General features: G+C 40.9%; 2 protein-coding genes and 1 long non-coding RNA gene across 3 annotated transcripts; 2 read left to right on the top strand and 1 right to left on the bottom strand.

The window, feature by feature from the left end:
* The first annotated feature begins 804 nt into the window (after positions 1–804).
* On the top strand, positions 805–2,291 carry LOC128499694 (uncharacterized). Its single transcript, XR_008354797.1, has 2 exons — positions 805–1,409; positions 1,502–2,291. It is a non-coding gene; the product is annotated as an uncharacterized LOC128499694 (long non-coding RNA).
* A 3,389-nt stretch (positions 2,292–5,680) lies between these two features.
* MTFP1 (mitochondrial fission process 1) lies at positions 5,681–11,855 on the top strand. The gene is made up of 4 exons (XM_053468572.1): positions 5,681–5,851; positions 8,171–8,298; positions 8,884–9,116; positions 11,508–11,855. Exons 1-4 carry the CDS (start codon positions 5,782–5,784, stop codon positions 11,590–11,592), a joined length of 516 nt encoding a protein of 171 aa, XP_053324547.1. The 5' UTR covers positions 5,681–5,781; the 3' UTR covers positions 11,593–11,855.
* A 2,754-nt stretch (positions 11,856–14,609) lies between these two features.
* On the bottom strand, positions 14,610–21,616 carry LOC128468500 (zona pellucida sperm-binding protein 3-like). Its single transcript, XM_053450282.1, has 10 exons — positions 21,550–21,616; positions 21,203–21,399; positions 20,448–20,557; positions 17,779–17,870; positions 17,495–17,675; positions 16,393–16,501; positions 16,207–16,298; positions 15,315–15,409; positions 15,103–15,225; positions 14,610–14,767 (listed from the first exon to the last, which is right to left on the bottom strand). Exons 1-10 carry the CDS (start codon positions 21,614–21,616, stop codon positions 14,610–14,612), a joined length of 1,224 nt encoding a protein of 407 aa, XP_053306257.1.
* Positions 21,617–27,811: the final 6,195 nt, after the last annotated feature.

Below are 27,811 nucleotides of genomic sequence, written 5' to 3'. Positions count from 1 at the left end.
TTCTTTTCGGGTTCTTCTTATTCTACCATGCCCCATTGTATCACAGATGATTCTCAAATGTTGCAGAGCATTTCAGCCCCACTGGGTCAGCTCTAAATCCAAGACTGCAGCTGGCATCTAAGGTATGGCTGCAAAAACATAGGTTTATTACCACCTAATTTGGAGGGCAACATTTATTCTGTGTACCACAGTATGAGGAATTTTCTATTACAAGGGCCGATAACCTGTGTGATTAACATGATCTTCAGGTTGCACCAATCTAAAGTCAAAGGGTGTTGGTTACTCCACAGACAGAAAGCTGCCATCGGTCAGCCATTTTCCTCTGCTGTGATACAGTCTTCCTGTGACACTGACAACCCAGGAGACTATAGTGTGTATTTGTTTACAGGTGACAGTGTCATTCCAACTTTTTTTGGTCCTCCATTGACTGTGCATGCTCGATATGCAGTAACCCTCGACTTTTTGGTGCAAAGTTAATGACCTTAACGAAGCTTTACCAAACTTACTGGGTTTCTATATTCAAATATGTCCAAATTTAAGGGTGTGCTCAATTTATTGCTCAACCCATAGTACCGGTTAGACATAGTGTTCGTGTTGCAGTAGCACACATATACATCAAGGCAATACGGGTTTTGAATTCGTCTGCATTGCTTGTTATCTGTGACACCATCATTAAGGCGCCATGAAATGAACGACCACATTGGGGAATAGTTGATTTGCATTTGATACTACATGGTGATGTCACAAATGAGACACAAATGCAGCAAATCTATATTTTGTGACTTCATTTATGAGGTGTTTGTTTACATTTATGCTACAGCAATACATAGATTTTTTAATGTAAACACAGAGTACACCAAGTTTAAGTGAGAGAGTACTTTTCAGAAATTGTGCTCATTTCTTAAAAATATTAATCTATATTTTGATGAACTGGGCACTATATATCATTTTTAAGGTACTTTTCTGTAACCACACCACATATGGCTTAATTGGGAATGGAACCACACTATCTTGCATCAGACAGAGTACCCCTTCTCTACATGGTTTTGTAATAAAGGGTAGACATTTAATATCTTATTTGTGTCTTTGCATACTAACTAATTTGTGAACTCATGGGTGTATTGATTTTTTTATATCTCTATATCTGTCAACACATGTAGTGTAGGGTTCTAGTCTTTAAATCCCAAGTTTACCTAAGGGCCTTGGTAAGTCTTTCCCAAAAGAAGATTGCTGTACACCCGCCAAGTGTCTTCCCCAGGAGGGACATTCCTTCTTTGGACCCAAACCCCTTTGTTTCCCTCTCCTGAATTCCCTTTTCCAGAAGCTCAGAATGTTTGTTGAGTATGAGTGTATCAGTGTTCTATATGCCCTAAACATCACTGTAATATCTATAGAAACAGCAGATAATGGTTTAGAAATAGAATTGGGCAAATAAAGTACATTCATTTTCTTCTAAATACATTCCTCATTTACATTAACAGCTACCAACAGATCACATAAGTCACATAAAAAGTCATCATGAAGTCCACCCATAGTCACACCCTATAGACCACCTTTGGCCATTTGAAATGTTAATTGGTTCAATTGTGAACATAGCCACTATGGGTTGAGTTCCTTGGGATTTCATGAACATGTGTTCCCAACGCATGCTTACACATGTACTGAGACCCTGTGGTACTACCTGACTGAAATGTTCCTAATGTCAAAGGGAAACCAGTGACAAGGCAGAATTTCTATATGAGAAACTACAAATGTTATGGACAGGAATGACTGAAGCAAACATAATTTGCTTCACTGATCCCTGAAAAAAAGAAATATGGGCATGACATACTGCTTATGATCTATTAAGGAATAGAAATGTTTACTTGGAAATGCTTGAATGGTACTAAACAGGCTGCTATGTAGGGTGGATTTTGTTCAAGCTACAGATGTTGTTTAATTCCCAACACCTTATCTGTGTGAAGTGAAGAAAGAAGGATCCTTAATGTTTTGTTTTATTATAAGAAAATATTTTAACAGCTTTGTTTTAATGAAAGGAATGGTTGTCTAAAACAAAAGGTAAAAATGAAATAAGAGAGTACTCAGAGCATTATTAATCATTGTTAATTTAATTAATTTTTAAGATAAAATTAATGTTAGCACCTTATGTTGGTTGTGAGTACCGATTTCTGTTATGCACCTCAAATGAAACCAGTTGATTCCCATTCTGGCTTCCTGCAAACCTCCTGCTCCTTTGGAGTTAATGGAGACCCTATTTTTTATGATTTTAAATAAAGCTTCATCCAAGTGTATGTTTGTGTGGTTCTTAAAGACAATTTGTCACTTTTCCAAAATTGGCAAACGCTATTATTTTATAGTTCGGAATAAATAAGAATCTCACATACCGTATTGTACTATTCAGTATTAATGCGGCATATACACCTTGTGTGGCTGTGTGTATGCAGTAAGTGGATGCATGCACGTATTTTATCAGACTGTGCTCTTAAAGTGCCAGGGCTGATTTTAATTTCTGGTACATCCATGAGTGACAGCTATACCTAAAACCCTGTTCTCAGAGTCTGTATGATTACCCACCACCCTCAACATTCAGCACTCCTACTTTTCTATGGGTAAGTTACACCTAGATGGTTAATTTCTGTGCTTCAATATTGTAAATGAGAGTTATTTAACAACTTCACCTAAACTTCTCCTGCATTGCAAATAGCTGGGGGCAGGGGAAGGAACAAACGCATGTGGGATGGATTCTGAAAAAAAGCCCTCACACATTTTCAATGTGAAGGCCACACAAATTTAAAGGGACTACGCAGCTATCATCTGCATTAAAGTGTGTATAATGGCTTGATTGTCTCATTAATAAGTTCTACTAACTTGTAGAAAAAACACATTTTGATCACAAATCCTACAAAAAACCCTACATTTCTATTAGGTTTACCAATCTAGTTCTGACTGGAATGAAACCCAGCAAAGCCTTGTAGTGCTGGGATTTATACTTCCTTTCTGTTCCAAATCAGACCCATCTCTGAATTTTGTATTTCATAATTCTATTGAACTTTTTAAAATTGGAGTGCACAGACAAAATTAAATTGAACGTTTACCTCGGAGAAAGCAAGAACTGTAAAAAGCATTTTTTTATTTTTGCATTTCAGCTTGGGCTTGTGTTCATAGTTATAAAATGTTAAAGATTAAAAATCTAATTTCTGAACAGAATGTCCTTCCACCACAAGACAAAAGAGCAATTTATGTTTACCTAGTGATAAAAATATCTTAAAATCATTTTGAATTTCCGTTAATTTTATTAGTGATTTAATTGACAATGGCCAATTTTGAATGTTGAAAATTCTGCCCCATGTCCTATTTGGGACATCTTTGAAGCCAGCCAATCAATTTACCCTATAAAAACCATATGTGTTGGGAAACTAAGGGGGGGGGGGCTAAAAGGCCACATCTGGGAAGTATGCATTTTTCAAATTGGAATTTTGACATGTGGTCATCCTGCCCCCATGTGTTATATGGGACATCTTTGAAGCTGGCCAATTTAATATACCTCATCAAACCAAATATGTTTGAAACCTAGACACCCCAGGGTATTTCAAGTGCTGGTATTTTAACCTTTTCCATGGACTAATTTTACCACCAGCCTTTGTCAAAATTTGTGGTGGTATTCTTGTGTGTGTTTTTTTTTTACCATACGCATTGTACTGCAGGTATGAATTTACTGCTCCTAGAATATGTCACTGTCAACAACACCCCAACAGCACCATCTGCTGAGTACAGTAATACCCCCATGCATGGGTTTGTTAATTCGGAGGTAAAAGACCTTTGTGAGGTGTGTATTTTTTGGTCAGTCTTTTTTCACCCATCTTTGCATATTTCATTCTCTTATTGTCCTTTAATCTTTTATTCTTTTCTACAATTCTTTCTATGACTAACTAAAGCCTACTGAGCATATGTTAGGTCTCAACCTTTAGAGGTACAATGTTCAAGCAGACTTCTATTGTTTGTAATTAAAAACTACTGCCATAGTCAACTGAATAACTCAATAAAAATAGAGATTTTAAGTTGTGAAGCATGATAATTTGCAATTTGCCTTATCTTTTCCAAAGACTTACTTAAAAGTGTTTTTAATCATGGGTATTTATGGGAAATACAGGGCAGATGTTCATAAGCCTCTTTAAAATCCACTGCTGGTTGCCCTAAATTTTTGTTTTTACAATAATCACATGTAAACAGCTCATGGCTTAAACACTCCGGCCATCATATGCACTTTATAGCTGAGTGTAGTCTCCTTTAAATGAACATTTTTCTCTAGTGCAAATGCATGAAGGGATTCATTAAAATCTTTCTGTTACTACTGCTTTCTGCATTGCAGGAGATGGGTTTCCAGAACAGTAATGTTCATGTGTGTATGCTCACTGTTAGCTCCAGAGCTGGCTTGCAAGCATGTTCCAGAAGATCTAATGAGCGTGCATATTCATTTCAAAGGTATCATGTTCCTGCCAATAATTGGATGGTTGAAGTAGCCAAAACTTGCATGGATAGCAAAGCACTTTAACATGAATGGGGCACTAGAATGTTTCTCAAGGAGGGCTGGCACCTGGTAAAAGTAAAACACACAAACAGCAATGTATTCTGGCCTAAGGCTCTTTGGTGATCTGCCCCCTCCCAGCTGTGACATGCCTTAACAGCCAGCCCATTTACACACTAGTTGTGTAGTAAGCCGCTGGTCACCTTTAAGCCAAAGAGCACCAGGATGTGGCATCATATCCCAGTTGCCTGAAGTCAGGATACCACTGTGCTGGCCCACGCCTAGGTGCACACAAACACAGACAGACTAACACCATACTCTAGGGGCTCTGTGGTGAATCAAAGTGTCAGCAGCAATGCGATTCACTGCGGGGCCCCTAGGAAACTGCCCAGAGTAGCCATGCATTAAGACCACTCCTGATCAGACATAAATGTAGAGGGATAATATATATTATTTTACTAGGCCATACTCTGGTGGTGTCCAAAGCTATATTGTTATGACTTTGCAGCAACAGAGATTTTGTTACATTACTGGCTATTAAGCAAAAGCTCCAGTAATACTCCGTCTAACCTAGTGATCCCGCCATTTATATTCCGAGTATTCTAAAATTATGGAATGTTGCTTTCAAACCGGGTGCCTTGGGCGCAGACAGCCACGTGCATCTAACCTTGCATTCTCATTGGTTGTGAGCTGGGCATCAGGGGAACATCTGACAATAACCAAACGTGATCTGGAGCGCGCAAAACCTCAGTTGGGTACGTAAACTAATGCACTTTGACTGGGGGTACCGTTAAGCGCAATGGCCGCTGTTACTGTCATGGCCTCGTTCTTTATACCGGTGTTTTACCGATAACTCTCCAAACGCTTCTGAGTGACACTGCGCCTGTACCGATATCCGAAAACATTGTAGTTATTCTATTGCAAAGTTAACATTTCAATTCTGTTTAATCGTAATATTGTTACAGATGCTTATGCAGTCCTAATACCAAACTTACTACAGCCTGTTGTTAATTAAACCGTCCCGTTTTTCTATACGTGTATCCCGTTGCTGCGGGTTACCCGTTGTCTGGTCTATTTCCCTCAGTCATTACTCCAGGGATACCCAGCCTGTGTTATTTTAGGAAGGTACTCCTACCTGCCTCCCCGCCTATTGCTGACGCTTCCTGCCTGCAGTGTCCTTCCCCGGGCTGGGGTTACATACACTGCTCTCTTACAGTGCGTGTCACGCCCCCCTCACCAGTCCTCGCTGAGCAGACATGGGCCACGACCCCCACAGCAGCTCCTCTGAGCCAGACCTCTACAGAGACACGTGGGTGCGATACCTAGGTAAGAGACTTCGCCGGGTGCTCACCCGCTAACTACTACTTTAGCAAAGTCATACCAACTCCTCAGCAGGACATGACTTGGATACACGGTGTTTGAAATGACCTTCAAATAAGGCCTGGAAGAAATGAAGACACACTATATGTGTGTGTGTCTTTATTTAGTATATATATATATGTGTGTGTGTGTGTATATATATGTATGTATATATATATATATATATATATATATATAAAAGTTTATTTGCTGGAAATGTCAATCAATGACATAAGATCGCATAGATCCACCATGACTGTAGAAAGAGTATGTTTAAACTAATATGTAACTGCATCCATATGCCTTTATTTCATTTAAATTTAATAATAGTATCACTAAATATTTGACAGGTGTTGTGAAACATCTGAGTCATGGCATAGAAGGCAGGACAATGAATTACCCCCCCTGGAGCTCCTATGATTCAAAACATTTTTGCCCTCTGCCGTTATTTGTGTTTAATGTGCAATTCCACAAAGATCCTCTAGGGGATCTAGGGTAAGAATGACTTAAGGGCAGCATTTACATGTTAACTGGATCCTTTGGTGTTCATTAAAGGAAGTTGTATGCATTTTGTTACTCAAAATGTGTTGAAAATGCACATAGAGCTTGTTGTATGCCAAACGTTATTGCTGGGCAGCCAGCCCTCCTCTGCTCCCAGGCAATATTATACAGCAATCTAACAGCAGAGCTAATGAATGAACTGTGTTTTAGAAAAGGTATATACGGTAACTTGCAAGTTCAGCTTTGATTCTGGGTGTCAAAGGGATTTCTGCTTTCTGCCTGCCTCAGCATATACTGCCAGGCAATGCATAATAGGAAAGAGTGACAGATGTGCAAGTGAGATGTTAGGGAAGGTTAATTTTTTTTCTGATCTAGATGTTTCTCATCCTTTTATCTACCACAACTTGAAAGTACTCTCCGGCCATCATATGCAAATACATGTCATCTTATGTTTTAAGTATTTTTGAATGCAATTGCATAGGGGGATTCAATGGAATCCAATATAGATTTGCTTTCTTTTACCACCCCGTAGCTATTTGATTTGCAGGCGATCTGTTAATGAAATGTATCTCCTGCTCAGCAGTGCGTTTGCACGGATGCTTCACCACCTGTGCAGAATACACATGCAAGTATTGGTGCAAAAAGTGCTTCCAGTGATTGGATGGGAGCACTTCCTTGTCAGTGACTGGCAGTTTCTGAGCAACTGGGACTAAGGCTAGAAGGATCTGTAGCTTCAGTGGGTACTGAGTACTTTAATATGTAATCATGTTTGGGGCAGCAGATGGTGTGTGTGGTCCATTTAGAAATGCATGGGAAGATTCTTCAGAATCCCCCCAAATACATGTGCCCCTTTTTCTTCACTCCCTCAGCTAAATGTCTTCCAGGAGCTACATTCTGCCTAATACGGTACATCACCCTGCACGTGATGTGCTCACCTCCATTCAGCACAGATGAATGTTGCATATGGGGGGGTCTCTTTAGGCCCTAGTGCGCATCTGTAAGGTTTTTCTATTGCTGTGAATAGGAGCACTTTCTGGTCACTGATTGGCTGCTTGAAGCTGCCAATCAGCAAAAAGAAAATATTCGTATTAGTAGCTCTTTCCTGCCACTGATTGACAGCTTCAGGCAGCAAGTCAGCGCCAGAAATGTTGGATCATGGAGGAATAAGTCAGCCTTCCGGCACGGCTGCAAATTCAGTGTAGTTTTTTTTTTTTCTTTCTTGGAACAACGCGTATTAAAGTACTCACAGAGTACTTTTAGTAGGCATCCTTCTATAGTAGGTGTGTCAGGGACATTATATTATCCCTATAAAGATTAACTGGCAAGGATAGGTCCCATTAAAATCTAATAGTTAATAGTAAGACTTTAATTAGGTGGAATGTTTATAATGCCTCAAAAGTAAATTATTTTTATGAAAATATGTACTGCCCTTTACCAGCTGCCTTCTACAATGTATGCAGTCCCCCTAAAATGTGTTTCTACAGTCCTTATTACAGGTAATGCTGGCAATAAAAATTCTTACAAGTAAATATATAACGTCCCATATTTTTTCATTGATTTCATTTTTTTACTAAGTTGTTCAAGAACGGATATTCTTAAAATTTTATTTTCAAAGTGTTTTGTAAAAAAACAAAAAAAACAAAAAAAAAAAAACCAAAGCTATGTTAGACCTAACTTGAACTCTATGTTCCCTGCCTCATATTAGTGAGTACCTTGGGCCTCTTTGGGAACAAACTACGTATGAAGGAGGGAAGCCCCTTACTGCTCTTTTTTTTTTAATTGCAGGCTATGCTAATGAGGTGGGTGAGTCATTCCGTGCATTGGTCCCCAAATCCCTCGTTTGGGCTACTTATGGAGTTGCCACTGCCTATGTGAGTGCAGATGCAGTAGATAAAGGGAAAAAAGCATCAAAGGTAAGTACATAGTAGGGCTCGTATGCATTTATTTAACATCTAAACCATTACTGCTGTCTAGAATGTCAAAAGTGCAATAGTTTGGGGTTGTTTTTACTATGTTTTATGTGAATGAGACACATTTATAAAATGTTTTAAAAAAAACAAAACGGAAGCTTTATGAGTAGGGATGCACCTATTTATATTGGTGGCCAAAAAGGGCATTATTGGCAAAATGCAGAAATAATAAAAAAAAATAATCCTCCGCAGGGGCCAGGCTGCTTACCTGTGCGTTGGCTGCACACACTGTGCGAGCAGCGTCTCTTTTAACGGCCAGGAGAAGCAGGAACCCAGCAGAGTCATGTGATTCTGCCCTCTTCCTTCTTCCCCTGGGGGTGGGACAAGAGAAGTTGCTCGTACAGCAGCACAGAAGGAAGCAGCCGGGACCCTGCAGAAGTCTGCGAGTGAGAGATCTGCAGTCCAGAATTTTCATTTTGGTGCATCCTTAATTTTGAGGCAAGATTGTGCACCATTTTACTGTAATATTGCTCATATTTTTCTTTGCGAGTTTTTTTAAAATGATTATTATTCTGTCTTTTTCACCAGGCGCATTCAGACGATCCTGACAAAACTGCTCGTGTCACAGTGGCTGTTGTAGATACATTTGTTTGGCAAGCTCTGGCATCGGTGGCTATCCCAGGATTTACCATTAATCGTATATGTGCTGCTTCACTGTATCTTATGGGACGGGTCACTCGCTGGCCTCTACCAATACGCAAGTGGACTACTACTGCAATAGGACTGTCTGCCATTCCATTTATTATAACACCAATAGACAGGTAGTTACCACTGCATTCAATGAGATTCCCATAGGGTGTTACAAGTCTGCAGCATGTACACTGGTACTGTTGAGGTTTAGCATGTGCGATGTGGTTAAACAGTTGTGATATTATTTGCACCTTATCCCATCAGTATGCACAGCTGAATGGACTGCATATCATTACATCAAATAACTTACACTTGACTTTGTCTTGGTAGAAGATGTCATCTCCCAGACACATATAAAGGTAGTGGTGGTAAGAAGGGGATAAGTTACCTCCTGGCCTGCTCTTATTTAAAGGTTTTGGGCTACTTTTTATTGTGGTTCTTCAAAGTCATTGGAGTGCACGTGTAACGAGGACTTCAGGGAGCAAATACACTATAACTAGATCCTCTTTGCAAGGCAGGCAGATGTATTCTGGACAGGAATGCCTAATTTGCACCTAGTAAAATATCTTGCTAGCGTTGTCTAGTCCTTTGCTTAAGAATCACTCCTGACATGCATTTTACCATGTGTGTGTCAACAGGGCAACGTCGGGGAAATCTAATGCCAAATAGTTTGGCATTGTATCCTGATGTTCATCTAAAAAAAACCAAAAAAAAAACCATCTACTTGATTATGTGTAAATGTGGCAAGAAGTATGCGGGGAAAACATTTTGATATAGAATACTCGAAAATATTTACTAGCGCAATGGAGTACAATTCATAATCATCAGCATATCTATTTTATTACTTTTATTAATATAAAAAGGTTTATAACTTACATTTCAAATCTGAACTTTATTCATGGCCCGATTGACAACAATCACATCAAACAGCAATATAACTTCACTAACCTTGATCAAGGACACTACGTGAATTCATTCACATTTGATGCTTTTCTTCATTAAGGCTAGGTTTCTACTTGGGTTTTTGTCCGGCGTTTTTTTCTTGATGAAAAACGCCAGGAAAACTGCCAAGAAAACTGCCACTGCATTTACCTGCGTTTTGGCGTTTTTTCTGGCGTTTTAGCCTTTCTGTGGAAATTGCTTTTTTTGACCTTAGGCAGTTTTTCCAGCCTTTACAAGTTAGAAGTTTCACCCAGCTAAAAGGGATTAGGATAACTGGCAAGTATCTGCCCTCTCCTGATGTCATTTACTTGGTAGACCCTTTTGTCTCTTTTCTGTGGTTTGTAAGGCATGCTTTATTTCGAATGTCTGCTCCTCTGGGAAGATTGGCCCCAAATGATGGTGCAAATTGTTTGCTGTTGCTTTTGGCACACAGGATCCGGTCGCGTATGTTTGTTTGTAATGGCATGTTTGTTCCAAATGGTGTAAAATTCAATATGAACCAGTCCAGGACTTTGTTTTGTGTGAAACTGTTTGTTTTCAGCCTATTTCTCGTAGGACACACAGATACTGGGTCCATCCTCTGCATTGTAACTGTGGAAAAAACGCCATAAAAAACGCCAAGGCAATAAACCCACATGGCTTTTTCATGGCGTTTTTTCTCTCCCATAGACTTCTATTGGAGAAAAAAAGCCAAGATTTCTTGCAAAAAACGCCAGAGTGTCAACATGCTGCAGTTTTGAAAAACTGCCACAGAGCCCAAAAAAGCAGAAAAACGCCAAAGAGGACTGAAAAAACGCCAAACAGAAAAACGCCAAGTGGAAATGGCATTTTGCGATTTCCTATTGAATTACAGCTAACATCTGGCTGCAGCCGTTTTTCACAAAAAACTGCCAGGTGGCGCTATTGGCGTTTTTATAGGCGTTTTTAGCAAAAAAAAACCCAAATGGAAACCAAGCCTAAGACTCCACGTTCAGTAGGGACTACCCGTTGGATTATGTAGAATTCTGGTCATCCTCATCTTCTTTCTGGTATCTTTTCAATCCTCCATGGGGACTGTTTAACAGCTATATCGAATTTTATTTTTATTTTAATCTTCTAGGGTGCCCCAAGTTAAGTGACACTCGCTTAAGTAAAGCAGTAAAAAGTGTAGGAATCAAGTTTATTAGAGGTTTAAGAATGAACTACACAAATGTTTCAGATCGCCCCTATCCCTTTCTCAGTGTGCTGACTCCCAAACTTGGAGTTCTTGGGAACACTCACCCTGTGATGCAAAAACACACACACACACACACACACACACACTCACACACTTACTTCATAATGGGCGTGTTTTTATGTGATTAAAATGCAGTGGAATGGGTAAAAGGGCAGCCATGTTAAGATTTTTATTTGCTTAAAATACTAGTGTGTAATACTATTTTCTCTTAATGGAACAGCATTACAGTTGTCATCTAGGTGTTTATGTAGGGATAAAGGTTCACTATAGATAGAGCCAGATGGATTTTGCGTAAAGATCTATAAAATGGATGGGCATTGCATATTACCTGCCATTAATTCCTATAATCTTTACCTTCCCCCAGGTCTGTGGACTATCTGCTCGATTCTAGCCTCCGGAAGCTTTACAGCACACACTCCAGTACCCCGGAGAATTCTCGGTCTACATGATTCAGCGTAGTGTTGTAAACACTAAAGCATCTACGTTTACAGCCCAACTTTTTTTCTTCTGGGCCCTAGTATCCGAGATGAAGAGTGAAAATGTTTTAGAGCCCAGTGAACTTGCACCTCGCACGATCCACAAACTTCAGTCTTGTATGATTTAAAGCTGTGGCTCTTTGAACCACAAGCAAATGCAACCTTCTGTATCTTCTCCTGTAATCCTGATTACCTACTGAGTAATCCTTTTTAAAATGCAAACCAAGAGTCTGGTATATTGGTGTACTTCAGTTAAAATTGTATAGGATAACATTTTATCCATAAGATGAAATGCAACAAAGGATGACTTTTTACTTCTCCAGTGCAGGCTTCTCTCTCTATAAAGACACAGGCTGCCTTGCATTTGAGTTAATTTTGCATAGACTATAATGTAACATTCAGATTGGTGCAGGCATTCTTGAAGTTAGGAAAGGAGACTTTTTCAGTTCACTCTACCCGCAGCTGCAACTACGAAAATCAGGAAACGTAAGCTGGGAGCATACGTCCTGTGCATGCGCAGTAGCACTTCAACTGAAACAAGCCATATGTATACTAGGAAAACCGTGCTCTGGTAGCATGCATGTGATTAGTTGCTGCTTCTCCTATTGAATTCAGTGGGAGAGCTACGAACAAATGCCCTGTACTTTCTGTAGAAGCCGGTAGGAAGGACTTAAGGCAGAGGCCATATTTTCTTGCTCCTGTAACTGATGCACAGATTTGAATGGCAAGACATTTCAATGGAGGCCTTTCATATGGCACTCCAATATAACCTTAAAATAGGGTTGACATACTTCTTTGACAAGGCAAAATGATCACCAACTCACATGAAATAAAGAATAATGCCTTTCAATGAGTCTGTTGACAGTCGAAGCAAAGTGCATGTGATGAAGCAGGGACCTTAAAGATGTGAGATGCGGAGATAGAAATGTATAGATGCAAAATCACATTCACAGAGCTTAGTTTAGTAACTTCACAGAAGTTGGGACAGATCAAAGTGATGAAGTTCTATGTGGTACCCAAATGGCTCTATTACTTTAGAATGATCCCTATGAGAGTACCAGATTGTTGGATAAAACAGTTCCAGGACTTATATACAATTTGAGGCTAACCAACTCCAAGATATTGAATCACATATTGGGCTTTTGGATACATTTAAAAATTATAAAGCCTTTCATATGAAGGATAAATGCTTATTGACTAAATGTTTCAAATTGAATAAATATAAATTACTGGGCTTTTTTTTAATAAAGGGATGACTTTGAAGGCTAGAAGGGGCTGGAGTTAGGATCTATTCTATGCTATCGATAAGGCGGATTGGAATCTGAGTTGGGCTGAAATTATTAAAATACCTCAGTTTTTCAATTCAAGAGCTACATCATAAAAAAATGCATAGATGGCATTATGTTCCTGAGCATATGCATATTTGTTGGAGGTTATAATTAAAAAAAAAAGTGGGACTGTATACATCTGGTGAGAATGTTTTAGTTTGATTTTATATTTGACTACAAGTCTGGAGAAAGCTCTCTTCCATTTCAAATTAAAAATTTTTTTAATGAAATTACAACAGAACTCTGGCCATACAAATCATAATGGTGGTTAAGTCAAATTATTGGTAGAAGGTGGAAAAGAAATGATGAAATAGAATGGTCAGTAGTATTGTATGAAATTCAGTTACAATGTACTATGGAAAAGGGCTTCTTCACACCAAGACAAAAATCAAAGTTGTTGGGATGTATGGTTGAAGAGAGGTAATATTTCATACTAGGTATTTGATAGAGGAATAACGAGCGTCTCACACCCAGCCTGTATTTTTTTTTATTTAGTAAAATAAGAGTAATATCAGGAAATATCGCTTTACTGAAAGTGTAGTAGATGCATGGACAGGGCCGGCCCAAGGCAAGATGCCACCTGGGGCGAATTTTAAAACCTTCTGGCACTCAGCATTACAAGCCAGCAACGAGACCGAACAGGGAGACTCGCCGCAGAGGAGAGAGAGGGGCGCCGAGCGGGTACTGACCACTCGGCGCCCCTTTCTCTTTCCCCAAAAAAAAAAAAAAAAGGGCTTGGGGTTGCGGTTGCGGTTGCCCCACTCGGCTCCATTGTCGGGCCGGCCCTGTGCATGGAATAGCCTTTAGGCTGGTCTGAGAAATAACCAGCGCAAGGTGTTGCTTGGCCTTAAAATTTCCCAGATCTCAATCCAATTGAGCATCTGTGGAATGTGCTGGACCAACAAATCCGATCCTTCAAAGCCCCACCTAGCAACTTAAAAGGACCTCCTGGTAACATCTTGATGCAGATACCACAAGCACACCTTCAGAGGTCTGGTGGAGTCCATGCCTCAACGGGTCAGGGCTGTTTTGGCAGCAAAAGGGGGACCTACATAATATTAGGCAGGTGGTCATAATGTTATGGCTGAGCCGTGTATAAACATCCTGTAGCAACAATCTTTGCACTGGTAATGCTACAGAGCGTTAGCACTGCCATTAAGTAAGTTTTCTTATTGTGTGTATATTATATAAATATTATTTTGTGTAATTTGCACTACACAGATATTGTAGACTTGTATGCTTATGTTAGTTTTAATAAATGTTTTTAATTCAAGTGGATACCACATTTCAGCTTAAAATTCCAAAAAAAAAAAAAAAACATGCAATATACCACTTTATCCTGCTGGATGAGCTGGATAGTTTTACACACCAAGTCTTAATAGACTCGTCTGTTCTAGCTTTCTTTTCTGCATAAAGAAATGGGACCCGTGCCTACTGTACTAAAACATTGAATGGTGTAAGGCTTTATGCCAAGCCTTCCCAAAAAAAATTTTTATAAGATACTTGGTAAGTGGGAGTTGTAGGTGTCAGAAGTCTACTACCACATCTATTATCCCATGTTCCAGTGTCCTGCCCATTACAGATTTTAAAAATGCTGGTACGTTACAGATAAGTGGAGAGATTGTTACTATAACACGAGTTTAGAATTTTTTATTAAATATGTTACTTTTGGGGTTCATAACTTTCAGCTGACAAGAGATTAGCTGCCTCAGCTTCCTGGGTCTTCGGTTTACGATTATACACAGCAACTCCGATGGACAACACCAACAGGACAAGCACCTCCAGGAGGAGTGCCCCAACGGCAGGTGGTATGGGCAAGCCTATGACACAGACAAAATGAAAAGCATTATGTATGGAATATGTACATAATGGATGAACCATGCATGAAAGTCTACAGGGACACATTTACACTGAAGGAAGACATGCTATCATTGCTAAATACGACAGCAACCTGCATTTTGTAGTCCTTGATTATTGAACAGGCACTCAGCCTATATGAATGAGAGCCATAACTGGTCCTGCATCCTTGTGCCCTCCTATGTTGTTACTGTAAGTAGCCACGTCTTAATTCAGCAGCAAGAAGACTCAAATTGCCTACCAGAACCCCATGTTTTATCTTGCATTAGCTACCCCCCCCCACAAACACACACACTACCTGGCTGTGCAGGGACAGTTTTTGAGACATTTCCATCCAAGTTCTGCCCAGGAACAGACTGCCTCTGAAACTTTAAAGGTCCAAGGACCATAACATGATGCAAACCGGACTGCTCTTCAACACCTAGTGGAACATAAGGCTTGGATCTTCATTTTTTTCCTTAAAAGATTTGTTGATTGGCATATTTCACATGGCTCACATTAGATTCTTACCCTCTACATTTCTTTTCTTCCGATTGGTGTTCTTGCAGACAGAATCACAGCAGCTACAGAGTGAACTACGTGTCGGATTATCAAGGAGCTCCCACCTAGTTAGAAGATATTATAATGTTTAGAATATTGTTTGAAAAGTTGCTAAATTCCATTGACACTTTTACATCATCAATTCATCACAACACTTGATCACTGCATGTTGGTGGGTTGTGGAGCCCCTCTACTCTGTCCTTCCTATATGAATACCTACAGATCCTTGCTGTTGTGTACATTGAGATTAATAAAACGCACTCCACAAAACTTGGAACAACGTTTTGCAGTGTTAAATATTGGGGATATTTGCAGTAGTCAAGTTTGTATTAGCATTACTTTGATGTATTAAAAAGTTTATATTCAAACCGCTTATGGTTCATACCTGAAAATTTGACCATTTCAACTTAAAATTTACATAATTACAGGCTCAAGTGTGAACCTAAGGCTACACAAGTCTGGAACAGATGCATTCATACCAGATACATCAGCTGCTGTTTTTCATCACGTTTACAGGTTGCATGATCTTCAAATCTTGTGGCTAAAGGATGCTTAACTAGTACAGTTAAGGGAATTAGTTAGACAAGATTGCTTAATATAAATCAAATATCTAGCAATGGGCAATGTCACTACTAGTCTCTTTATGCCAAAATATAAGTGGCCTTGTATAGCAAGTAGCCAGAGTTTTAGGCACGAGCCCATTTGACCACAAGTAAAGCATCCAAAAGTACCTTTTTGTACCTTTCCCTCATTTCTACCTAAAGTCCCCGGAGTGCATTGGAGGCTGCACTTATGGACATATCAAAGTCTAAATTCAAAGTTGTGCATGTTGCTTGATTTACACATTTAAAGAGATACATACCTATTTGATTCTCTGAGATAAGAACATGCCTTTTTTGTAGGGTCATTTTGTACTTTAGGGTCCCAAACTAAAACATGAAAATGAAGATATACCTGTAGAGAGACAAGAGGTGCACAAGGTTACTTTCATTAGCATACTTGCGCATGTCCCGATTTTGCATTGTTGGACACTTTGGTGGACACTCACATCTGTATCAAAGTCTATAAAACGCATAGCCTCGAAGGTCAACCTGATGACATTTGTAGATGGACGTGGCTTAAAGGTAGAAGCGGCTTCTCTACCATCTATAAAACACCTGTGGAAAGGGAAGTCACTTCATTTAGTACCAGAGGAGAGGTGGTGAATGAATATAATTTAAATGAAGTCACATGTAGAACACAGGAAGCACCGACAGCTATCAAGTACCATCAACTAGTTTGTAAGCTTGCACATAGGATGCAGACTTTGGTAGTTGTGGCTATTTTATTACCATCCCAGCTAGTGTAAACTAAAGTTCTAATGTTGTGCAGGTTCATGGTCTGTTGGCTACTACCGCCATGGTCATAGTTGTCCTATTAACGGGCAACGAAAATTTGCCTCCACTATGAAACCCCTCGCCTGAGCCAGAAGGAGAGAGGGGAAAGAGGAAATGCATCATTTTCAGATTGATCAAGGAAGCTGCTGTAGAAGTAGGATAGGAAGAGAAAACTTCAAGACTGGAAACCAAATTGACAGTGTCATTGATCTTGGCTGCTACAAGATTGTTGAACCAGGTACCTCAATTAAAATTACTTTGTGCCTTTTGTTTGCCAGAATCTATAGGTAATTTTATTAACTTCTGTTGAAAGTTGATATGGCTACTTTTTTACCCCCTCCCATCACTAGGGGCAATTGATTAAGAGCAGTCAGTACCCTTTACTACAAGCATTAAACTCCTTTATTAAAGCTACTCATTTTATAAAGGCGTCATTGTTCAGGAACTATTTAGTTGAAACCCCACTTTCGAAAAGTAGACCTAAAGAGCAGCCTTTGACCAAGACAACATTACACGTTCAATTTCTAGATTGAACACGGCAAATGTCAATGGGGAGATGCAGACTCAAAGAGGACAGCAAGATGCCTTTCACCATGATATGCAAGTTTGTTACGTGTATACATTGTCCATATTAACACAGACAACACTATAAAATGTTTTATCGCACACAACTGTAAATGTAGTATTTGGGAAGATTGCAGATCCACCTTAAATGACATCACTTTAGTGTTGTATAAATTCTATTCTAGCAGGAGATTATGCAAGATATATTACCCATGGTTATCAATAAGCTTGTAGGTCTGTGTGGCAGCAGTAAGTGTGAGTGTTGGTGCAGCTATGCATTTATCCACATAAATCTGGAGAGGCTGGTGCTGGGCAGTTTCCACAGAAAGCTCCACAGATATGGATGATCCCAAAACAAATTCTTTAGCGTCAGAAGGTCCAGAGAAGTCATCTGTTAAGAAGGAGTTAAAAATGAACATTGGTGACACAGACAAGATGCCCTCAGAATTTATGCACAAAGTAGAGAAATACGAGAAACAGTGACAACTTAATACCTTTCTTTATTTCAGCAAAGAAAATAAGAGTACCCTCTCCTGACAGCTGAGCAAATACTGGAACATTTGGTGACACAGTAGGTGTAAGAGACCTGTAATAACCAAGGAAGAGTTACAGTTAGGAATACAAGAACATGGTGAAGGTGCACTTCATGGAATCAAATTACTTTCTACTTTCAGTAGAGGCAGTCATGGAAAGCATGCATCAATATGCAAGTCTCAAATATATCATCCATGAAGACTTGAAACATTTCCATACCATCTTAATGCCACTCACAAGATAGATTTATGTTTCTTTCTCCTGATTAAAAATCAAGTTTAGCCCAAAACACCTGTCACATAGTTTGCCAGTCAGAAAAAGGACTCAAATACACCTGCTCAAGTCCCAAAATAGTTGCTCCACTTTTATCTTGGTGTGGCAATGCCAGTAAGACTCAGTTCCAAATCCCAACAGAAGACTCGCCTATCCAATGTAGCACTAGCTGGACAAGATCACATCCAGGTTAACCCCTTAAGGACAATAGGGGTTTTTACTCGTAGTATATTGTGGGACAATGGCCATTTTAACATTTTTCGGTGTTACTGTTTAGCTGTGATTTTCTTCTTTCTCATTTCGTGCTCCCACACATTTGATATATTGTTTTTTTCAGGACAAACAGGGCTTTCTTTAGATACCATTAATTTTATCATATCATCTAATTTACTATAAAAAAAGATAAAATATGGGGATTTTTTGTTAAAAAATTACTTTAAACAAAAAACTTTTACTCATCTGCAAAAACGAATGAAAAAACCTGCTAAATAGATTCTACTATTTGTCCTGAGTTTAGAAATACCCAATGTTTTTATGTTTTTTTGCTTTTTTCTGCAGGTTATGGGGCATAAAGTACAGGTAGCATTTTGCTATTTCAAAACCTTTTTTTCCAAATCTGGTAATTCTTCCCCCCATGTGCCATTTCGGGTATCTTTGAAGCCGGCCAATGCAATTTACCCCATCAAGTCATATATTTTTAAAAACTAGACACCCCAAGGTATTTCACATGCTGGTAATTTAACCCTTTCCATGCACTAATTTTACCACCAGCCTTTGTGAAACTTTATGGTAGTACATTTTTTTGTATTTTTTTCCACACACGTTGTACTTCAGGTATAAATTTATCGCTCCTGGTATATGTCCCTGTCAAACAACACCCCAATATGTGTTCAGTAACATCTCCTGAGCGCAGTGATACCCCACATGCATGGGTTTGTTGGGTTATTTGGGAGGTAAAAGGCCGCCTTTGTGAGGTGTGTATTTTTTGGCCATTTAGACATCTGATCCTACTGCCCCCATGTCCCATATTTGGGACACCTTTGAACCCGGCCAATTCAACTTATCCCATCCACTCATGCATTTTTTAATACGAGACACCCTATGGGCATTTGTAATGCCAATATTTTAACTCTTTCCATGCTGGAATTTTTGTAAAGATAAAGAATTTTAGGACTTGCTTATTAATTTTTTTTTTTTTTTTTTTTTTTTTGGTGACAGTGGGGATTTTTATATGTTACCATATTATTTTTATTTTTTTTAAACTTTTTAATTTTTTTTTAATTTTTTTTACTAATCACTCATTAGTGAGCTGGGCTCCATTGACCTTGCATGGTTGGATGCAGTACCTGCATTCAACCTGCAGGAGGAGCTCGAGAGTTCACAAGAGGGTCTGGATAGACCCTCTATGAACTCATATTTATTGTGGATGCCATCCTGTGAATGACGGCAACGTCATTCACAGGATGGCACTTGTGGTTGCTCCTCGGAGCAATCACAAGGCGATCGGGGTAGGGGGGTAGTGTTACTGACATGCCTCGATATCGAGGCATGTCAGTAACACCATTTATGCTTAGGAAGCGATTCAGATCGCTTCCTAAGCTGTTTTAGCCGGGCGCCGCCGCGATCTTCGATGATCGGTGCGGCGGCGGCCATTTTTCTTCCGGGGAGGGCTGCCCTCCCCGGATCCACGGTCAGCCTCACTTGTGAGGCTTCCGTGGATGCTGCAAAGCCGCCGATCGCGGCGATGCAGCTATTTAACGGCAGCCCGTACATGTACGGGCATTGTCGTTAACCCGTTGCACGGCAACCCCGTACATGTACAGGGATTGTCGTTAAGGGGTTAAGAAGTAAAAAAAGCTTTATTGCAGTCCATAGCCCAAAATAAAAGCTTCAGCACACGGACCCCAGGCAGCTGCTGCCAAGGAACAAGCATATTTCTGTGCAAGCCTCACCAGGCACTACATTGTACATTAATCTAGTTTGCTAATCAGAAGTCATCATGTTTGTGTTACACATCCCCTTGTCTTATTTAAAAGAAAAGACTATCTATTGTAGGCAAATTTGAAGCAGAACAAATGAGTTTACGTGTCAGGAATACCTTTTTAATGTGCAACATAGAAATATGCAGTCACTTAAGTTCAGAGGTCTCGTCGAATGCAAGACCTTACCCAAGGGGATGATGGCCTCTACCCCATTGAGCCGTCACAAATGCTAGGACAAGGTATTGGAACAATACAAGAATGAAAGATTTAGATACAATGTCCGACTATATTATACGGAATAGCCAATAGGAAGAAAAACGCACACAACCAAAAGGTAGCCAGATCTAGGAATGCTTTCCTACCACTGCTCTCACCTGTTGAACAAACATGTTACGGGTTCTACAAATGGCTGGCGGTATTCTTGAACACTGCCAGAAGGACTGTAAACCAGATCTATGAGATGATTCACGTTACTGCCATATGCCTACAGAGACAAAAAGGAATCAGTTACACGCATGTTCGGTAATACACAGAGGATATTAAAGCCCACAGAACACATGTTTCAATAGTTTGCAGAGGAACTGGATTCCCAAATCACCACTGGGAGCATGTGGCATCACATTTAGTTTACAAATTGTACTTCGATGTGTGTATCTGGGGCAAGTTGATGTTTAGTGTCAACTAAAACACCAGGTCTTCATATAGGCTGGACATTGAAAATATGAGGGAACACCTGTCCAGAGTAAAAATATTTTAGGTCCAGTGCCACAAAAGGTCTTAGTATATTCAAGAAAAACTCTAGCATTTACCAAGACACTTCACAAAAATATAGCTATAGTTCTCTATCCGTCAGGAATATAATCAGATTAGGACTGGGCCAAACAATTTTTAAAACTGAAATATATCACAGCCAACTTGTCATTCTTGTCTACAAAGCATGGAGAATTTGCACTATAGGACCAAACAAACATTTAACATTAGCCGTTACAGAATTACATGGGGCATCATGTATTTCCTGTAGAACACCAGATACTCAAACCTCTGAATATACAGCTAGACATCACAGTAGATCAGAAAAACATGTTACAGGCAGAGTCATCAAGTTATATTTCGCCAACAATAAACCAACCAGAGTGGTGAAGCCACACTCTGATAACTTGTATTCAAACACAAAGTATCCTCTTAGGGCTGTGGTACTGGAAGGATTACAAGTCCCCAGGAAGAGTCTTGAGGGATTCAGCCTCAACCCTGTGCCCAGGGGGTCAATCTTAACAGCCAAGCCAATAGAGGTTCTGTTGCATGCATAGTAGACAGCATTATCAGGAGCTGTAAAACACAGAGAAGTGAAGGTTAACACAGATAGCTCCATCCTTACAATCAGGGTGTATCACCTGTAACTCTAGTAGAAAGGCCATGTAAAACACAGCAGCTTTAAAGTCTCTAGCACACAGAGGACTAAACACCACAGATCCTTACCCTTCTGAGCACTAAGCGTTGTGATCAAACAGCACCCCAGGGCTATCAGCTGCCCCCAAAACTCCATGCTGGTAGATAATCCTGCCCTGATCACCACAACCTGCAGATATAGAAATCACACCCAGCATCACAGCTGACAGGTATCCAGTTATCACACCTCACAGTTAACCCACTGCTGACCACAATATTATTATTTAGGTACGCATGTTATTAATACATTTTATTATTATTATTAGTGGACTGTACTGCACCTTTGGTATTAATCAAATAGCTGTATATATATATATATATATATATATATATATATATATCATATGTATAATGTATGGAATAAACTAAAGGTATGCAAAATGCAAAACGTTCAGTGATATGCTGCATGCATTCTGTTTTAGGACCAGCAGAGGTGTCTATTCCACTGTTTTTGAATGACAGCTGTGAAAGTTAAACTTATAAAGCATTACCAGCAAAGGTGGAATAAACCTGATCTGTTCAATAAAACAAGATTTAACAGGAGGCTTTGCAGGAGAGTTGTGGTTTCAACTCCTTGGGTTTCTCCACCATGAAGGGCTAATGTTGCCCTGCATAATGCTTAATTCAATGGGTGAGTAGACTTTGAAGAAAGCTCACCTATTTAACTACGCATTACATAGGACCAGCCAAGCTCATTCAATAGCAGACGCCTATCAGTGGTGGGCCTTTGTAATGTCTAGTGAAGTCAAATAACTGAAACACAATTCTGCTAACTCTCCTGTCGACTCTTCTGCTTACTCTCCTTCCTTTAGTGAATAAACCACTTTACAATATTTTCTTAAATGTGAGACAGGATATCCAAGATACATGACACTAAAAAGGGTTGCAATGATAAGTTCTTGAATCCTCCGGGTCACAGGAGTGGGGTCTTGCCCCGCTCCCCGCCCATTTCTCTTTTAAATGGAGGTGTTTCCCACGATGTTAGTTGGAACACCCCCAACATCAGAGAGAACGCCCCTATGGGAACGGGTTCGCCCACCTATATCATAAGTACCGCCCTCTGATGTCAATGGGCAGTCCTGGACGCGTCCTACAAGGGTAGGCTCTGGATGGCCAGATCTCAGAAGTTCCCAGGAATGTCCATATCCTAACACATGGTTGGGCTCATCAGTGATCTCCCACCAGCGGTAGTAGAGCACTGGGCCTGGGCAGGCAGACACTGGCAGATGATAGGCCCATGCAGCCCCATGGAGCAGGACTGGATTTCCCCAATATTAAATATTATAATACCTGGTTTTGTCACCAATATTTATTTATAAATGAAGAATAATAGATGATATGATAGAAAGAGAAAAAAAAAAAACTTGTCCACAAATTGCAGGTTTGGCTTGTAGCATAGATGGGCAACTGTGTTAATCAACTAAACTCTAACAGGGGAATGTCTGCTGCAGTCACTGCTGCAGACACTACAGCTTCTCCCTATCAGTAAATTATTAATTAACTTCTGCCTATCAGCATACCTGGGAACTTCTCAGCTCCGGCTACCCAGAGCCTTCCCTTGCGGAACGCGGCCAGGACTGCATACTGACGTCAGCTGACATCGGTGGGCGGTCCCGCTGACGTAGGGGGAGTTCCCGCTGACTTCGGGGGCGTTTTACGTGAACAGAAAGGGAGTAAAAATGTAGAATTGGCCTTTTTTTCTCAATTTAGAGACCATTCTTTTGAGGTGTATCACTAAAACATTGGATGGTAAGGGTAAGTATCGGATGTTTGCCTGGTAGACTCATGCCTACTCTGTGTAACGATCGCGGTCCCGGGTCCGGTCCCGGGTCCGGTCGCGGTCCCGGGGTCTCGTGTGCGGCGATCTGCTCGTGGGTCACGGAGACCCGAGCTGGAGAGCTCGGGCTCCGTCTCCGGCGGGCAGACGTCCGCACGGAAGTGCGGTGGGGCCCAGAGTTCCCGATCTCCCTGCACTGGCGATCTGCAACCCGATCGCCGGTGCAAGAAGCCGGGTGGCAGGTCTGGGGATTCGGCAGCGATCAGAATAAAGACTGCTCGCTGCCTTAGAAATCCCCAGAAAGCTTTACTTACCGGTTCGCCGGTCTCCACTGGGGGCGCAGCCAATTCTCACGGCTGGAGCCGTGAGTCAGAGGGACGTCTTAGGGCACGCCCCTGATGCTCTGTTGGGGGCGTGGCTTTAGTGGCGCCAGATTCAAAAACCCTGCAGATCTGTCCACAGGCACCCTGTTGTGGTCTTGAGTTTTTGCTGTTACCTTTGGTTGACCTTTGGCTATCCTGACTACCCTCCTGCCTGCTGATTTTGTACCTCTGCCTGAGATTCTTGTTACCGACCCCTGGCTCGTCTGACTACTCGCTTAGTGTACCTGACCCCTTGCTCGGCTGACTACCCGCTTCGTGTACCTGACCCCTGGCTCGCCTGACTACCCGCTTCGTGTACCGGTCCCCTGGCTCGTCTGACTACTCGCTTAGTGTACCTGACCCCTGGCTCGCCTGACTACCCGCTTCGTGTACCGGATCCTTGGCTCCTCTGACTACCCGCATTGTGTTCCCATCATCTGCTGCTTGTTGCACCTGCTGCTTCAGCTCAGTATCCACCTTTCTCTGCTATCACTGCGGCTTCCTCACGGTTGGGATCCTCCCGAGTACCTGCTGGTTCCCTGTTCTGAAGATCTCCTGCGGTGAGTGCCTTCTGGTGCTAGCATACGTGACACTCTGCCTAAGTGTGAGAACATTAGATCATGAACAGAAACAGTAAAAATGCCACCCTGTTCCTTTGGGCACCAAAGTCTGTAAAATGAATACATATTTGCGTGTGTTTAAGGGTTACAGGCGGAAAAGGCTATTGTTTTAGTGGCAGATAACCTGCCACTTATTAACCTGTTCTTATTTATTTGCATTGATGAGCAATCTGGTAGAGTCTTTAGTTGCTTTGTACAAATCAGAGTGTCTTGCACCACACGTTCCTCCGTGTTTTCAGTTAAATAGCGACTGTCCCAACACTTCATATCCCGGTGAAATTGTTCACTGTGGATTTGGTTTATCTTCAGTTACTGGATCATCCAAAAAATGTGATGCTTGGAGAGTTGCAAATATGAAATTACAAACTATGATAATACTTTGACAAAAGAACATTACATAATTGACACATAACATTAAAAATTAAGAAACATTTATGTATGGTCAAAAGACAGTATGTGAAATTTAAAGGGGCATTCCAGTGTCTCAGACAACCTCCTAAACAAAGAATACATATTAAAGTTCATTGTAAGTACTTCAATATTTATTTATTAGCTGTGAATATCCTTAACTTATTAACTTACCTCTAGGAGAAGCTGCAGCTCCAGAGCTGCAATGAAACCCCGCCCCTCCCCATGGTCCTATCTTTCCCTCAAGGAACCCTGATGAGCACGGGCGTAGGAACCGGGGGGGACGGGGGGGACGGATCCCCCCCAGGAAATCATGCGGGGGGGACCGATAATATAGAAATCCCCCCCAGGGTGAGTGCACTCGGGTGCAGCTGTGAGGGTGCTCACAGCTGCCCAATCGGCAGCTGCAGCTGCAGCCTGCAGGACTGGTTAGGGAAATCCGTGATCTCCCCAACCAGTCCTGCAGCTGCATTAAGGTCACACTCACCAGCTGTCTGTAACTGAGCGCCGGGGCGACGGGATATGACGTTTATATCCAGCCCCGGCGCTCAGCAGAAACAGCTGTGCGCAGCCGCACTGCACAGACTGCGAGCGGCAAACAGAAGGAAAGTTAGAACAGAAATCAGAAAGGAGGAAGGAGGAAGGAGGAAGGAGGAAGAAGGAAGAGAAAGCAGAAAGGAGGAAGAAGGAAGAAAAGGTAAGATTTGTGGAGAACCAAGGTGGGTGGGTGGTTGATTATTGGGGGGTCTGATGTGGAGAACAAAGGTTGTGGGGGGGTCTGATGTAGAAAACGAAGGTTGTGGGGGGGTCTGATGTGGAAAACAAAGGTGGGTTAGGGGGGTCTGATGTGGAGAATGAAGGTGGGTGGGAGGGGGTCTGATGTGGAGAACAAAGGTTGTGGGGGGGTGTGATGTGGAGAACAAAGGTGGGTTGGGGGGTCTGATGTGGAGAATGAAGGTGGGAGGGGGTCTGATGTGGAGAACGAAGGTGGGGGGGTCTGATGGTAGATTTGTGTGTGTATATACATATGATAAGGCATGTGTATGGGCACTTGGGCAGGCATATGTGTATAGGGCAGCTGTGTATATGTGCGTGTATGTGCATACGTCTGTATGGGCAGTGTATATGTGTATGTCTGTATGGGCAGTGTATATGTGTGTATCTGTATGGGCAGTGTATATGTGTATGTCTGTATGGGCAGTGTATATGTGTATATGTGTATACGTGTACGTCTGTATGGGCAGTGTATATGTGTATATGTGTATACGTGTACGTCTGTATGGGCAGTGTATATGTGTATGTCTGTATGGGCAGTGTATATGTGTACGTCTGTATGGGCAGTGTATATGAGTACGTCTGTATGGGCAGTGTATATGTGTATGTCTGTATGGGCAGTGTATATGTGTACGTCTGTATGGGCAGTGTATATGTGTATGTGTGTATGGGCAGTGTATATGTGTACGTGTGTATGGGCATTGTATACGTGTACGTCTGTATGGGCAGTGTATATGTGTGTATATAAGGAGTGTATTTGTCTTATAGTGTATATGTCTGTGTAAGTATGTGCAAGGGCAGTGTATATTTATGGGGAGGCATGTGTGTGTGAGCAGATTATGTATGTTTGGGCAGGCGTGTATAAGGGTAGTGCATAAGTGTGAGTACTGGCAAGTGTGTATGTGCAGGCAATTGCAGCGTATGTGTGTGTTTTTGTGGGCAGGCATGCGTAAGAGCAGTGCATATGTGGGTATGAGCAGGCATGTCGTACTTAAAGGGAAGATTATGATTCCCTGTAACACATGTTTAACCCATTGTGTGTGTGTACGTAAGTGTGTGCATGCGTGTGTATGTTATTCAAGTGTTTAAGTGTGTGGATATGTTCCTGTGTGCATGACGCGTTAGGAGTCTTAGATGGTTCCTTCAATACATCATAGTAGTCTCTGTGGCCGTGTCCAGTGGGGTCCATCTGTGGTTGTAAGATTTGTCTTTTTTGTGAGTTTCTGTGGGAATTTTCTCCCATTTATCTAGTAGAACGTTTTATGAGCTGAAGGCGATAAAACAAGACATTTTGGACAACACTATGCTTCTAACTTTGTGGGAACAGTTTTGGGGATCATGACTGTGCCCCAGTGTGCAAAACAGCTACTTTGCACCATAACCACTACAGTGCGTTTCTTGTAGGGTCTTACTCTGCCTGCAGTTAATAAAATATTTCTATAAGAGTATTTAAGTGTTGTCTGCTCCCAGACCACAAATGCGGAAAGGGTTAATTGCATCATTGTATTTCTGTAGGATCTTTTGTTAAAATTTTGGCAATTGTGCATTACTTAAAGTATTATTACCAGTTGTTCTAAGTGAAATAACTGAAATATAGGCCAAACTTTTGGTTAATTTTCTTTGACCTGTTTGTTTAATAAAGAGCTTGTCTGTGAAAACTGAACATGATACTTTTTTGTGAGGAAATTGTACACACACACACACATACATTTATATAAAATTTGCCATGAACAATTCCCAGTTTACTGAACAAGAATATACCCTACCAGTAAAAATGCTATCCCCCCCAGATTTTTAGGGGTTCCTACGCCCATGCTGATGAGGCTCACTGGAGCTGACTGGTGGTGAGTATACTATATGCCCTGTGAAAGTAATTTCTCTGTTTTAAATACATTTATCTTCAGTAATTTATTTAAATACTTTTAAAACGATTAAAGTGATATGAGGAAATGTGTTTTCATATGTATCTTATTTAAGACTAATGTCTTAATACTTTCAAATCCAGGGATTGTCCTTATTCTAAACAAAAAATATTGGGGCCAGATCCTGACATGGGATAGTGTGCCCAAAAATGTGGTCTCTGCTGTGCATGTATTATACTAAATAAGTCAGGAAATTGTTAAGATGATTGATAATATAAGGAGGTTCCGTGTTTGTAAAGAGACTATGGGTGTCTCTATGAAGCAATGATATACTGTAACATAGCAGTTTCACAATCATATAACACGTTGATGGCATCTAGCAGCATTAAATAGGAGCTGTCGCCTGTAGTAACGTTATATTGATTATTATTATTATAGACTATTATAACAAACTGTCTATATGTGAAGGATGTCGATATGTCCGTGTTT

This window comes from Spea bombifrons, chromosome 1, assembly GCF_027358695.1.
Source record: "Spea bombifrons isolate aSpeBom1 chromosome 1, aSpeBom1.2.pri, whole genome shotgun sequence".
NCBI lineage: Eukaryota > Metazoa > Chordata > Amphibia > Anura > Pelobatidae > Spea > Spea bombifrons.
This window is presented reverse-complemented; position numbering and strand designations above follow the sequence as displayed.